The sequence below is a fragment of the Carettochelys insculpta genome, chromosome 4, assembly GCF_033958435.1.
Source record: "Carettochelys insculpta isolate YL-2023 chromosome 4, ASM3395843v1, whole genome shotgun sequence".
In the NCBI taxonomy this organism is placed as follows: Eukaryota; Metazoa; Chordata; order Testudines; family Carettochelyidae; genus Carettochelys; species Carettochelys insculpta.
Window position 1 is genome coordinate 72,849,097 of NC_134140.1, and position 15,446 is coordinate 72,864,542.

General features: G+C 44.6%; 1 protein-coding gene across 1 annotated transcript; it reads right to left on the reverse strand.

Annotated features, from left to right (window-relative positions):
- Positions 1 to 306: 306 nt before the first annotated feature.
- Positions 307 to 13,338, reverse strand: MSMO1 (methylsterol monooxygenase 1). The gene is made up of 6 exons (XM_074991873.1): positions 13,241 to 13,338; positions 9,830 to 10,128; positions 7,707 to 7,855; positions 6,254 to 6,380; positions 3,676 to 3,830; positions 307 to 1,463 (listed from the first exon to the last, which is right to left on the reverse strand). The coding sequence occupies exons 2-6, from the start codon at positions 10,082 to 10,084 to the stop codon at positions 1,262 to 1,264; spliced, it is 888 nt and encodes a 295-aa protein (XP_074847974.1). The 5' UTR covers positions 10,085 to 10,128; positions 13,241 to 13,338; the 3' UTR covers positions 307 to 1,261.
- Between the last annotated feature and the right edge of the window lie 2,108 nt (positions 13,339 to 15,446).

Consider the following 15,446-nt stretch of genomic DNA (forward strand, 5'->3'; position numbering starts at 1 on the left):
TATATGGACAGTTCCTCAGATGTATTGTAGAAATGCTACTTTATACTCCAGGTTGAACCGCTCTAATGCGGCACCCTTGGGACCTGATAAGTGCCAAATGTGAAGATTTGCTGAACCACAAGAGGTCAATATTGTCTAGCAGCACTATCAAAACTTCCACTGCTTACTGGGCTCTTGGGGGTAAATTAGAGCTAAACAAACAGCACAGAACACAGAGCCAGGACAGGTGGCTGGAAACAAACTTTATGGAACCATGGGAAACTTGGCCACATCCATGATAAGTGCCTATCCAGCTAACTAAAATGATGTCACTAGACAAAAAAGAGTTCCAGACTAGCGAAGTTCAACTTTACTTGAATTAAGTAATTTAACAATAATTCTCCTCATATTAAAAAAGTGCATGGAAATCCCCATTGGAGATGGAAATTTCTCATTTGCTTTACATTAAAGATGGAAGACATGACACACATTATCTCAAATCTACACATTTATTGTAGTTTGTAATCCACAAGTGCAAACCTAGCAACCAGTCAGTTTAGCAAATTACAACACACAGAAGGAAATGTAATGTAAAACACTAAGAACACTGACAAAGTAACTTGAAAAGCAGCAAGAGAAAAGTTCCTCAAAAACAAAAATCCATTTCTAACTTTCTCTAAAGTGATATATTCACTCATGTCAGGAATGTTTCTGAACGTATATCCAGCTCTTATGGAATTAATAGCTTGCATTATTTAGTGTGCAAATGGCCGATCCAAACTTCTTTTCAATTTGAGGTCAATTTTGGTTTCAAAAAATCAAATTCTTTCCATTTGCCTAAGGCTTAAATATAGGGTCAGTACCACAGTTTTAATGGGGATACTGTATATATATTCTTAAATTTGAAATACATATATACAGTTAAAAACCAAGTCCAATTTCAGCATATTCTAATGTACATAATTCTACCTGAATCCAAACAGGACAGCACTGTACTTTTTAAAAAGTTTTATTAAACTCTTGAAAGATTTTTTCTCATCTACTGCAAGTCACCAATGTAATTTTTACACTCATCTTACAGTACCCTAGATACTTATGCATAAACGTAGAAAAGTATTCCATTAGAAAGATACTGCAATGGAATTAAGGAAGTAGCTAAAAGACAAGCTTAATTTGTGCTTCACTTAGACACAAAACATAGCTATAATTTTTATCAGGAGTTCATTACCAGTTTGAGCCCAAATGAAAGATGGAAGCATGTTGTGGGAGGCTAAATGGAAAATTATTTGGACTTCTTGTCTGTCAACAGTTCTCGATTCTTCTCTTGATATGAAATATACTGAGAATCTGTACCAAAGATTCTGTCCCACCATGTGAAGGTTGAAGCATAGTTGCCAATGAAGTTCATGTGATGGAAATCATGAAAACGACTGCCGGCATAGAAGGGCACTAAATGCAGGGGGTTCAGAGGAATATCATAGCCACTAGAAGGGGGGGAAAAAAAAAAAAAAAAGAAAACAAAATTAAAATACTGAGCCAAAAAGTGCTTTTAACATTTTGTTTAGAAACAATGCTAAGCACTATAGGATTACCTTTTGGTCTTCAGTGGAGTGCTGAAATTAAAATATTGACTGTCAATGGCAGATTAATTTCTTCATTTAACTGCTTGAGCAAGTTTATTCCACAACACCCCAGAGACACCCCTCTATAGAGCCAGAAACTGTAGAATACCTGTGGACGTGGAATGCTTAAGAGTCTGTATTGTTGGATGCTATCATCTGCCTATACTATTTCCAAAATCAATGCTAATATAAAAAGACACTAAAAGGGAAGGGAAAAAAAAAAAAACCCTAGAAAACTAACATTACACTAAGCATACAAGCAAGTCTTGTGTGCCATCCCAGTACTGGGATGAAAAACAAAATGTTATATGTAGCTAAAATATGAACATTCAAGAAAGGGAAATGACAAGAAAGCAACAAGTTCTTAGGTTGTCAGTGCTAGAATGCATCTTACACCACCTAGTGGCAAAACAAAAAGGTGTCATGTAGCACTTTAAAGACAGACAATAATTTGTGAAGTGATGAAGCTTTCGGGAGGCTGACCCACTTCTTCAGATTTGGAAATAGTAAACTGGCACTATTTTGGTTTTTTTGTGAGGTTTATTTTTTGTTTGTTGTCTATCTTTGCTATATATTTGTAGTGCCAGTTTGCTGACCCATGAAAATTCACCATCTCAGATTATTTTGTTAGTCTTCAAAGTGCTACACGACTGCTTTGTGTTTTGTGAAGATACAGAAACACAGCTACCTCTCTGTGACCTAGTGGCAAGATCAAATCTAGATACGGTGATCCCATACCTCTGGTAGCATGACCACTTTGGGGTAAGTATCCACTGACATTTAAGGTTTCTATCTGCTATTCGCATTCGAGTATACTACTTAGACATTTTTAATTTTATTTACACTGCTGGAGTTTTGCTCCCCTCAGTTCATAAGATGTGGAACAGCTACCTCAAACATAATTGACGTAAAAGGAGAGGAAATGTTAAAATTGGTACCATGAAGCTGTTTGAGCCCCCAAGAATGGGAGCTCACCTGTTCTAAACCAACAGTATTTTATACCATTCTTAATCTTTTAGTTTCTTGCCCATAAATATGTTATTACTACCCTGAGATTAGTATAAAAAACAAACACACACACAGACTGTCATTACGGAACATCACATATATGCAGTTTTTTCTTGGGAGCGGACCTGGGCCCCCTTAAGATGAGTGAGCATTGGCTCCTTAAGACAATCCTTCTTGCACAGGAAAGCCTATTGACAGAGAAGATTAAGATACCTTACCTGAAGGTCCTTCCGTTTTAGTAAAATAAAACCCCACTTTTTGCTTATGCTAAGTAATTCGTGCCATGAATATCCAATATTGACTCTTGGGCTTTAAGTTCACCAAACTGACATGTAAGAGCTTGACTGGTATCAAGAGATACCTTTCTTAAAAACTGAGCTCACAAAACATGTAGTCTCGCCACTGATACCATAAGCTGTGTCTCTAGAAGATACATTATGAATTTATTTTAGTGCATGCCCCATTCTCGGAAGTTTGCTAATAACATTGCCAAAACAGAACAGCTGTTATTGTGAAAGATATAAATTGCCAACCAAAATACAGTAGACCCTAACTTATGCATAGATTGCACTCCTGGGCAAGCACATGGATATCAAATTCTGCACAACTTGAGACTTGAGCGGGGGAGGAGCCCTGCCACTTTTGGGTACCCCCGTCCTGGCTGCACCTAGCTCCCGAGTTGCGGTGAGCCAGGAACCAGGCTGGCTCCTGGCTTCCCTCTGCTTGCAGGAGCTGGGAAACTGTGCTGTGCTGGTCAGTTTCAAGGGGTGCCTGGTTCCCAGATCCCTGTCACTCCCAGGAGCCAGAAGCCAGACTGACACTTGGTTCCCAGCTGCCTGCCACTCATGTTTTCAACTCGTGTTATTACAAAAAAAATCACGTAGGAGTCAAAATGGTGTAAGTTGGGGGTCTAATGTACTGAAATGAAAGAAGTACCACAATCTCTCTCTGGTTGGCCTGCACTACATGTAGACTTCTATCTGTAGCATAGGGAAGAGTCTTCCAACATCATATGTATTAGCACAAACCTAGAACAAGGTACGAGGGGGAGGGGGAAGTACTTTACCTGTGTACATCAATGGTTTCCATTAATCGACATATTACCCAGGCCCACAGAAGAATCACATGGTTACAGAAAACCATAATGCCAATGAAAAAACCAGCTCCAAGGATAAGCGTTTCCAGAGGATGTGCATACTCTGCTTGCATTCCAAATGGAGACTAGGAGGAAAACAAAAAGCAAATATGCACAGTAAACATGTTTCTGTAGTACATCTAAATACCACAAGAGTCAGATGAGTCTACAACAGTGTAAACAGAAGGATCTCAAGAGACCTGGGTTCAACTTCTGCTTCATCCACTGGCTTTAAGTGACTTACCCAAGGAGGAACGTGATCTTAAGTTCCCCAGGAATGCTCCCTGATGACAAAGGCTGTGGCCACACTAACCCCTTACTTCCAGAGGGGGCATGGTAATGAGCCACTTCGATAGATGCTAATGAGGTGCTGCCATGAATATGCAGCACCTCATTAGCATACTGGCCATACCATGCATGCATGCTTTGAAAGTACTGCTTTCTAAACACACACCCCTCCCCTGCACTCCCCAGTGTAGCCAGGTGCCTTTCAAAACAACCCCCTGATTTCAAAAGCCCCTTGTTCCTATTTGATCTTGGGATGCAGAACCTGGTCTGGCTATGGTCTGAAGAAGTGGGTCTGTCCCACGAAAGCTCACCTAATAAACTATTTTGCTAGTCTTTAAAGCGCTACTTGACTGCTTTTTGTTTTGATAGTGTATAGACTAGCACGGCTTACTCTGTGTTACTATGCAGTATAACTCATGTTATCCAGCACCCTCATAACTGGAAAGCTTGGTTAACTGGCATCTGCCAGGGCCAGTGGTTGTGGGCCCAGTAGCCTGAGCAAGACAGGTGAGCGGCAGCTAGGAGCCAACCAGAGCCAGAAGATGAGGGGCTGACAGCCTGGCCAGGACTGGGAGCAGCATAGCTAGCAGCCTGAGCTCAAGTGACCAGTGAATTTGGTTAACCAGCAACTCCCATTCCCTCTGCATGCCAGATAAAGCTTGTACTGTAATATGCATACAAAAGTACAAGCTGGATAGGATTGTTTTTTGTTCTGTGTTTGTGGTGGTGGATGTGGGCCGAGCAGAGAAGTTAAGCTTGTCTTAAGACACAGGGACAATGTATAGGAAAGGATAGAAACAGCATAGAAAGAGTGGACTGGAAAGAAAAAGAGGAGACGTTAGTCAAAAAGCACATAGCTTCCTTTATTCCACCACACCTATCTCAAAGAAAAAAATCTGTCATCGCTGGGTCATGTCTGGGTGCAAGACAGACCCAATCTGGGAATATTTTGAAGAAATCCGTTACTTGGGTTTAAAAAAAAGGAAAACATGTCAGCTACATCTACACTAGCTCCCTCCTTTCTGAAGGGGCATGGTAATGAGGCAGTTTGGAAGATGCTAATGAGGTGTTGACATGAATATGCAGCCCTTCATTAGCATAATGGCAGCCACTCGCAATTCAGAAGTGCCACTTTCTGAACCCACGCTACCCATGTAGACGAGGGCTTTTGAAAGGACCCCCCTGGACTTCGAAAGCCCCTTCTTCCTAAAACCAAATGCTACATCAATTATTTAAATCACCTTGATTAAAATCAATCCACCCTTCAACTAAGTCATTGGCCTGTCATCCCAAATTGGTCACAGGTACAGAATGTCCTGCCCAATGCCGAAATAAACCCGTTTCTTGAATCTGAACCTGGAGTTCAGAAATGGTGGTTGTATCCTACATCAAGTAGTGTTTGTTAGTTTGCTAGACTCACAAGGTGACTATGGACCTGCTTGTCTGCTTCCCCTAAATCATCCTTACACAAGGATAATATATAAAATATCCTAGCTCACTGCATCTAACTTCAGGAAACTGTTTTAAAGAGGAACACTGAACTTGAATTCAAGACTACTTTTGGGATTTCAACTTTTGTCCTGATTTTTTAACTCCTCAGAGCATATATGGTCTTTGCTGCCATACTATTGCTTATTATAAAAGGGTCTTTTCAAGACTACTCAAGACCAGCTATTTCAGTGACCACACTTAGAAACTTACTTGTCCAAACCAACCTTGCAGCTACAGTAATCTTATCTGAAAGTTTATAATAATCCAAGTTTAATAAAGATTACATGGTGAGTATGATGACTACTGTAAGCTTTGTAGATAAAAATCTTCCAACAAACGTGACTGTCAAATTAACAGTGAGCCATTAAATACAAACAAATGAATAAATTAAGTAGATACCACCCAGACCATCTGATATTAAGGTGGTCCCATGATGTGGCTATCTTTGAGTGAAAGAGAGGCAAGAGACAGTTATTGCAAGACAATTTCTTTTATATCTATGATATTTGGGTTGTCTGAAACACTGCTACGAGCTATCAAGACTGTTACAAACATTGATGTAATTAACACAAAAAAAAGCAAGGTGTAAAAATATTTTGCAAGATTGGCTGTTCTTATTTCCAAATGGAAGTAAAATCTATTTAACTATGCAGTATTCATGCAGAATTTCTTGTTAGCATCCTGGTTATATTAAAACACGTAAGGCTGAAATCGTTAAAATAGTACATACTATGAACTCATGATGAACTTTATGGATATACTTGTATATTCTCTTGTGATGCAAGAGTCTATGTAGGAAATAGTGCCAGGCATCCTCAATCACTGCACATCCAAAACATTGGGCAAGCAGCATGTACCTTTAAGAAAATAAAACAGTTAGCTACAGCAAGATTACAATATATGAAAGAATGTAAGTTTGTTTGTTTTTTGCTAACAGGTCAAATCCAGAAACTGTAATAAGTAACACATTCTTTCACCAGTATATTTGTGCACAGGGAGGTCCTGGAAACTTGGGATATACATTTACCTTTACACAGTTTTATTAACCAGACAGCAGCACATGCATTTGTTCACACTGCACAGTAATAAATACCATTGAATGTAGTACAGTACTTACTACTGAACAGACATCTTTGCTAACAAAAAGTTATATAACACACACCCACACAAATTTTAAGTACTATACTCAGTGGTATTTGTAAGAGCCAAGAAAGTAATACAACAAGCTTATTAGTTTGGCCCTTGATGCACACTCGCTTGGTGTCTCACACACAAAATACTGTATACCAATACAATACAGGAAGACAGATAAAGCAGCATTAGCACTAGAGACAACTTAGTACTTGACAACAATTTGGCTACACTGATGGTTGTTAAATGTATAAAATTGCTGTGTGCGATATTTCTTCCCAATACTAAAACTAGGAAAAAGGCATTTAAATAGCATACAGGTTGAGATTTTAAAATGTATTGGTTTGCAGACATATGGGTAACACTTCATGTTGTTTCTGGACATGAGCCAGATGGCTCAAAAACGTTGGATTCTTGAATCTAAAATGTGCTCATGAGCCCATAGATGGTGTATTAACTTCCAGCCACACTGTACCTCCTTCTGGACTAGCAAAAACAGCTTCTTAAAGACTAAAAATTTTATTGTGGCATTAGCTTTCATGAGCCACAACTCACTTCATCAGATGCATAAAATGAAATACAAAGGAAACAGTCATCTCTGTATCACTTATCTGTCTCCTTAATATTTCACTTCATGCAGCTGATAAGCTGTCCTGAGCCACAGCTCACTTCATGCCATAATAAAATTGTTAGTCTTTAAAGTATCACTAGACTCCTTGTTTTTGCTAAAACAGACTAACATGGCTACCTCTCTGAAACCTGTTCCTGGATTTAGCTTTTCAAATCCTGCTCCTCTGGGACTTGAACAATTTTGCAGGCATTAGGCACCATATTAAATACGGATATCCAGACTGGTTTCATTGCTGCAACTGGATGAACTTCAGTAAGAACAGGAGCAAGTCTATGAACTGCCTTCATTCAAAAGAATCACATGACCGTGCAGCATTCAAGGCCCCGGCAGCTGGAAACATTTCACAGACATGGTCATCTGCTTTTCCACTAGGCCACTAAAGCAGAACTACACACACAATATTTCAGTGGTTTTTACCCACCATCTCGGCATCCTTTCCCAATCATAAGGGATATTGAAGAACTCTGTGAAATAGTATGTGCCACATATCAAAGGCAACTGAATACAGAATTGATTGAAGATAAGTGTTTTTAAACACTTCCACTGCTTCTCCCATGTTTCTGGTTTATCCTAGGGAAAAAAAGAGTTCCAATAATTAGTCTTAGTATGCAATTTAGTTTCAGAAATATTAAAGTAAAAAGTAATTCTGAAGTGAGGCACACAAGTAATCCTTAAATGCCTCTCTTACAGTTCTTCACAGCACATATTAAATGTTATTAGCCAGTCAGGATGATTTTACTATAAACCAATTAAGTTATCAACTTGAACTAAATATTTTCTCTCATACCATTTAAATCTATGAACACTAACACTATAGCAAATGAAAATCAATTTATGCTATTACAGCTCTTTTGGTTAACGCTGACTGCTGTTTTGGCTCCTGAATCATTGAGGTCCGAGTATCACTGTGCTACAGGATTCAGATGTATATTTAGCTAAGATCCCAAATCAGGAAAACAGTGGCTGCATAGAGACAAGGCTCTTCACCATGCTTTGAGAGGTAGATACCCCTCTACCCCAACCTGTCCTGGTGCTAGGCCACAGAATCACATGGGGGGAGCCCTGCTGCCCCTGTACAACTCCCCCCCAAAAATTAGCACCCCCTGAGAAGTTGTGGACACAAGCCCTGGACCTACCCCCCCACTCCAGCTCATGCTGGGGCCAGGCAAACTGACCCAGCCCCAGGCCTGTCCCCACCCATGCTCCCCAGGGCCAGGGAAACCTCCATGGCCCTGCCCCCAAGCTGCCTCTGTGTCAGGGCTGTGGCTCTTTCCCAAGAAAAAACACTACAGCCCTGGCTTCATTGCCGGCACAGAAGCTGGCCCGGCACAGCCCAGTCCTCCCACTTCCCCCTGGATATTTTGGGGCCAGGAACTATGACCTGGCCCTCCGTGAAGAAATGCTAGGGATGGGCAGTACAGCCCCTCCCCTCCCCCCACAGACCAGCTTCACCTTCACCGCTGTGGCCACCCCAGGGAAGACCAGAAACTTTCTAACTGCTGTGTGTAAGTCCCCTGCGCTGCAGTTCCCCACCTCCTACACTGATCCCTGCAAACACACACCCAGCTTTCTGCCCTCCTGCCCACTGCCCTGACTCGATTACCATCCACCTCCTGCCCTGACCCCACCCCCAAAACTCCTACTTGGAGGTCTGCACCCCAACCTGTGCCCTGCTCCTTGCATACACCAAACCCTCTGCGCTCACCCTCAACACCTACCCCTCACCACGCTAACTTCATTTCTTCCACTAAGCCCCCACCATCCCAGTCCCTGCACTCCTCAACCCACAGCCCATCGCCAGGCCCCACCACTGCTTCTAAGCCTCCCACCCCCAACAAACCCTCAGCATTTAGTCCCCGGTCCCTGCCCTCATTCTACCACACTCCAGTCCTGCTCTAAGCAGCTTCCACACCAAAACCCCACCTGTGGCATCTACAACCCCATCCCCAACCCAGGCTGCCCCCCACTCCCACCAAACACTGTTCTTCAAGTCCCTACCACTCTGAACTCGCCCCAGCACCCTCTGACTCCCTGTCTTGAGCCCCCCCAAACCCAACCCCACCCTTATCCCACCACCCTCATCCCATACCCTCTGCTCCACCACATAATCTCTCTGCCCTTACCCCCATCCTCACTGCAGTACCCTCCACCCACTGACCTGCCACCCCAATTCTCCCAGCCCTATGCTACCATCCCTACCGCCAGCCTTCCCACACCCCAAACATTCTCCTATCCCTCTATTCGAGCAAAAGCTGTCTGCCAACAAGCTCTAAGTAATCTCTGAATCACTCTCAGACTTCCAGTAATACACATTTTTTTTTCTTTCCTTCATTTTCCAAAAACACGATCATGGGCAAAAACCATATACGTTGTCCTTTTGTTTTCTAAAGGGAAGGAAAGGAGAAAAAAAAAAAAAAGCACACACACACACACACCACACCTCTTTACTTCACCTCAATGCCCAAACAACATCAGGTCAATTGCTCATGCTTACATCAAACAAAGCAACCAGCAACTTGTGCAATTCACAATTCTTGGTCTTACCTGCTGAATTTTATACTTTTGCATATAAGGTATAAACTGAAATAGAAATCCAGGTAGACAGAGCAAAAAGTATGCAAGTTCATGAACTAGAAGTGACCCCCAGGTTGCAATCTGGAACTTGGTGTAATTGTCCAGCATGTAGTTCCAAGCATTTTTAAATGGTTGCTGCAGTGGATTTTCAGGCAAGAAAGAGTCAATGTATTCCACAGCCAGGTAAGCTGAGCTCAGGATGTCAACACTCTCATTCGCTGCCATTATTCAAATATGAAACTTCACAATTGTAGTTTTGCTGCAGAATTCTAAAAAACAGCCCATACGTATTAAAAGGTAAAACTAAATTAGTCACTGGAAAATTGATGCTAAACAAACAGCCATCTGCTTAAACTTTTTTTTTATTGAGGTTTAAATTCAAGGTTTAAAGAGGACACAGTAAAAGTATCTTATGCTTCAGAAAATGCACAAAGCTAGGATATGAACTGAACCACTGTCCTACAGTTAATTTGAAATCACTGCAAGTGAACAGATAGCTGGAGGATAAAGCCAAATGGGAGCACACAAGAGAGGACAAGCAGGGCCACAGGGCCAATAATTCGCAGGATGATAGAGCTCTGCCACATTCTCCAAAAGTGGTCACATTTTAATTCCTGCACACACCCATGAATCCAAATGTTTCTAATAACTGGTTTATTTGCAGTCCACTTCAGAGAATCTGTACCTAAACTGTTATCATCATGAACTCTTAATTCCTTTAGAGCAGGGGTGGCCAATAAGTTTTGATGCAGGGGGGACACCAAGAATTTGAAAAGTGGTCAAGGGCCACACTCCATGATATTAATGGAGAAGGTGTGGGGTCTGGGAGGGAGCCTGAGTGCAGAAGGGAGCCTGGAGTAAGAGATTATGGTACAGGGCAGAGTGTGGAATCTGGGACGGAATTTGGGTGCAGGAGGTGGTTGTGACCTGGGGCAGAAGTCTTGGGTGCTGGGTTTGGGAAGGTGTATGGTTGCAGGAGGAGGGGCAGAAGCTTGGGGATAGGGAGGAGCTGGGTGCCATAGGCAGGTGCTGGCTGGGAGACTTACCTGGGTGACTCCCAGCCAGCAGCCCAGTAAGTTTCTTAGGGAGTGGCCATGTGCTCTCTGAATAGCCATGGGCTTCAGGCAAACAGGAGGGGTGCTTTGTGAGATGCCTTTTCTTCAAACAGGAAGCGCCCCCCAACCTCCCATTGTCTGGTTTCTGGCCAGATGGGATTATGCTGGGGGATAGAAGTAGCACATGAAAAACTTCCATACCCACCCCACAACTACTGCAAAACAAGAAGGGTCTCATGATCATTTTTCTGAGGGTTGTGCAATGTTGTGGCAGACAAGTAGCCAGTTTGAGGCTCGCTGCTCCGTTCACAGGCCAGATCTGGTAGCTTAGCAGACTGGATTTGGTCCGTGGGCATATTTTTGCCTAGCACTGTTTTAGAAGCATAATACTGATCAGCATCATAAAACTATATTCATTCACTGATCAAGGAGGCTTCTTTTCAAATGTCGAGTAAGGCAACTCTGATTATGTCAGCCTTTAATTCCTTCTAAACATCCCACTAAATAAAATGGCAGTTAGGGTTGTGGATATTTAAAAAAAAAAAAAAGTTCAATAGCCACCCTTTTTTTTGGGCTAAGTAGAGGTGAATTTCTTCAAACTATTCAGCTGAGTTGTTCAACAATGTTCCACCATATCACCTGACTCTCCACCAGGCTTTGCTTCTTCTGCCCTGGTTTGCTGCTGAGCTGGAATTCTTGCAGGGGTTGGAGCCTGAATAAAATAGGGGTTTCTCCTCCCCTCAACAGGCTCCAGTGCTCGAGGTTCCCAGCTGTGTGGCTCTAGCAGTTATCAAAGGTGTCTCAAAAATCATTAAAGATTTTACAGATTGGGGAAATGGAGGCAGAAAAGTGGAACTGCCTCAGTTACTTGCTAGTAATGGGATTTGCACATAACTTCACCCACTCAGCCATGCTGTCACCATCGCCACTAGAACCAAAAGGGTCCTACTAATGAAGTCCAGTCTCAGCAACATCTACATGGCTCAGTTCTACACCTGAATGCAGCTGGTGCTGTGCTGTATTCAAGGTCACACTCAGTGCATAAGCTCAGTTGAATAAAGTGGGAGCAGAGGAAGAAAGTTGCCAGAAAAGTGCCTTCTAATGGAATGGGTGATAGTGGCTGGATCACTTGATGATTACCTGCTCTGTTCATTACCTCTGGGGCACCGGGCAGTGGCTGCTGTTGGAAGACAGGCTACTGGGCTACATGGACCTTTGCACCAAATCAGTATGGCTATTCTTACATGTATTATTGGGGGGGGGGGGGGGGAAAACCAAAGAGGGAGTGGATTAAATGAGAATTTTCATAAGCTTCATCAAGAGTGCTTCAATTTTGTCGAAAAACTTTCTCCTTCCCTGATTTTTGGCCAAACATTAATAACAATTGTGTATTTTAAACTAAGAAAAGTAATGGCAAAAATCTCACCCAGCTCCAGCAGCAGGAGAAACATTGCTTAAATTTAAGTATAGCTTGTAATGGAATATTTACACATTTGAATCTGTAATTATTTAGGCTTCTACAGACAAGGATCTTAATGTTTTACTGCAAACTGGTCATTGCCACACAGCAGACCAAAACGATTCAAACTTCAAGATTATTTGCGAACTATAGGTCTAAGAACAGACACAGTTTAGAACCCAAAAGCAAAACAAGCCTTATATTAAGTTAGGCTACACTCACTAGATCCCAAGGCATAACTGCTTTTGCAGTTGAAGAACAGAATAGTATAGGGCTGGTACTTGAACTTCAGTAGTTCAAGAACCAAATTAACTATCCACATGCCCCGAGAGAGTGTGGCTCAGTCACTCATTGCCATTATCTACTTTTAGAGTAAGTGACCAGGGAAACATCTAGTGAGGTTATTCTCACAGCAAAATGACTAGCCAAGTATTATTGCAATTTTAGTTAAGTACATGGCAAAGACACCCTGAGTGATTCGCAGCGAAAGTCACCGCGTTTTCACATCATGGCTGGACAGTGCCTTGCACCGGGGGGACACGGGGGCTGATGCCGGGGTTACTTGTAAGAAGACGCGTCTCTCGCTCGTTCTCTCCCCGCAGTGCCGCTCCAGTGCCAGCCGGCCGGAGCGGGAGGCGGCACTAGCACTCGCTGTGTTCGCAATGACGCCTGTTCCGACTCTTGGGGGCCAGAGACAAACCCCTGCCAGGTGCAGGGCAGGGCAGCCCCGCCGGGCTGCGACCAGCGACCAGCCCCGGGAAAGGGGGGCTGGGCAGAGCAGACTCCTGCAGGGCGGTACTGCCAGGAAGCCGAGGCAGAGATTCCTCCCCAGCCGAAACCTCCAACCGCCCCCGGCCCCTCACTCACCTGCACCCGCTCCTCGCCCAGCGGCGGCGGCAGCGACAGCTGGCAACTAACATACCAGGCGTACTGTGGCCTATTAGCCGCCCAATGGCGCTGCGCCGCTTTGATTGGCTAGCGGGCGAGAGCAGACCCCGGTAAGGCGTGGTGGGTGCGCTGAACAGAGCGGTCCCACCCCGGGCTGATTGGCTGAAGGGATGGAGTGAGCCTAGTGAGATCGCGGGGCGCAGCCAATGGTGGCGAGCGAGGCCGGCTGACGCAGCAGACACGCGGCGTGTGGTTGCTGCAGGTGGGGCCGTTGCTGCGGGGAGTGGCTGGGTCCCGGCCGCGAGCGGAGACTGCCGCATAGCCGCTGCGCGCGCGGAGGAGGACTGAGGAGGGGAGCGCAGAAACAAAGATAAACGGGCGTGCTCCGCCCACCCCTTCCAGCGCTTGGCGTCGCTGTCAGCTACGCGGGCTGGAGGGGGCTGGGCTCGTGCGATGGTGCTGCGCTGCTTGGGCTGGGGCTCGGAGAAGCTCCGGGTAATCAGCGTCCGGTCCCTCGAAGCGATTCCCAGCGAGGGCCCGCTCCCAGGGGAGTCAGTGCTCCCCGCAGGCAGAGAGCGCTCAGGGGTGTGCGCGTTGGCCTGCTAAAACCCAGGGCTGTCAGCTCAGTCCTTGAGGAGGCCACTTAGGGATCTGGGGCCAATAGATCTTTTTTAAAAAAAACCACCCTGTGCGGGATGGCGCTGGGTCTTGCGAAGAGGGCAGGGCACTGGACTCGATGACCTCCCAGGGTTCCTTCCCGTTCTATGAGATGTAGACCTACCCCGGTGGTGGGGTGGGTGCAGCAGAGGTGACGCGGGGGAGATGTAGGTTGCTGTTTTGTGGGCTGGTAGCATGAGGGGGACCTGCCCTGCTCTGGCCTATCACATTTCTGACTTGGGTAGCTAATTCCATTCACAGGGTGAATCCATTTGGATTTCCTGCCTGTGAGGGTGGAGGGTTGTTGCTCCTGCTTTAAATCATATGCCATGGGTCACAGCATGAGTAGGTGGAAAACAGGCCAGCTGCCTTTGGATTACCTTGCAGATGGTTGCCAGTGTGGGAAGTTGTACTAGGTGTTGTTTATTCTTGGCATTTGCCATAAACAAGGATAATATACAAAATAAGTTTTCCTCTTCCTATGGTAGAGATTGGCAATTAATCCTAACTATCCACAGGGTCTAAGGTAAATTAACAAAGGAAATACTACAAAGAATTGAGGACTGGCTGGGCCATGCCCTGGGTCTGGGGCATGACAGGGTGCTTGTCTGGCCCATAGTGACATGGCTATGTGGATGCCTCTGCTCAAGCATAAGAGCTACAGGGGCACCAAGAATGGAATATAGGAAGAAAAACCACACCAGCATTTGAACTGTGTTCTCCAAGTTAAATAATGCAGTTTAAATCATGCTACGTCTGTTGCGGTGTGCAAAGTGTGGGCATTCCACTTTGGAAGGCATGAAATTTCATAAGGTGGGGGGGTGCAGTACCTGACTACTGGGTCTAAGGCTCATCCATCTCATTAAATATGTTGAAATGAAAGTTTTTATATATGTGTTTTCACATATAGTGAAAGCTATTACATTTTACATGCTTACAGTAACCCCTTCATTTAACAGAGCATGATATAAGAGGTTTGGAAATAATGGACACTGTCTGCTAGCTCCCCTCTGCCTCAGCAGCCTTCCCAAATAAATGCAGGAGACTCACCAGAGCCGCTGCTGGGGCTGCAGAGGCCACCACAGCAGCTGAGGCCACCAGGGACCAGAAGAACTGGTGGGGGGAAGGCCACAGTGGGGGCCCAGGAGCTCCCCTTCCTGTGTGTGGAGCATGTTGGCACCCAGCCGCCTCTGCCTTCATGGGCTCTGGGCAGCAGCCATGGTGTCAGAGGTGGCCATGCTCTACCATTGTGCAGGTGGCTCAGAGCTGGGGGCTGGAGGAGCCACAGCACTGAGAGCAGCAGGAGGTGGAAAGAGCCAGGCCGGCATTCAGCTCCTCTCCTGGTAATTGGAAGAAAGTGATGGAGGTGTGAGGGGAAGAACAGGGGTAGAGGACAGGAGTGGGAAGGTCAGTGCATCATCATACAGTATAACCATTTGGATATAACAGACTTTTGGCACTAATAGACACCCCTTCCCCTCACCCCATTAGTCCATTAAATTGAGGGCTTGCTGTACTTTCTTACCTG

Excerpts from the sequence above, each read along its gene's own strand:
- MSMO1 (XM_074991873.1), bottom strand. The coding sequence starts at position 10,084 with ATGGCAGCGAATGAGAGTGTTGACATCCTGAGCTCAGCTTACCTGGCT. Across the intron at positions 6,381-7,706 it reads TGGGAAAGGATGCCGAGATG|GTACATGCTGCTTGCCCAAT; the intron begins GTGGGTAAAAAC and ends ATTTTCTTAAAG. Across the intron at positions 3,831-6,253 it reads AAGTTCATCATGAGTTCATA|TCTCCATTTGGAATGCAAGC; the intron begins GTATGTACTATT and ends TTTTCCTCCTAG.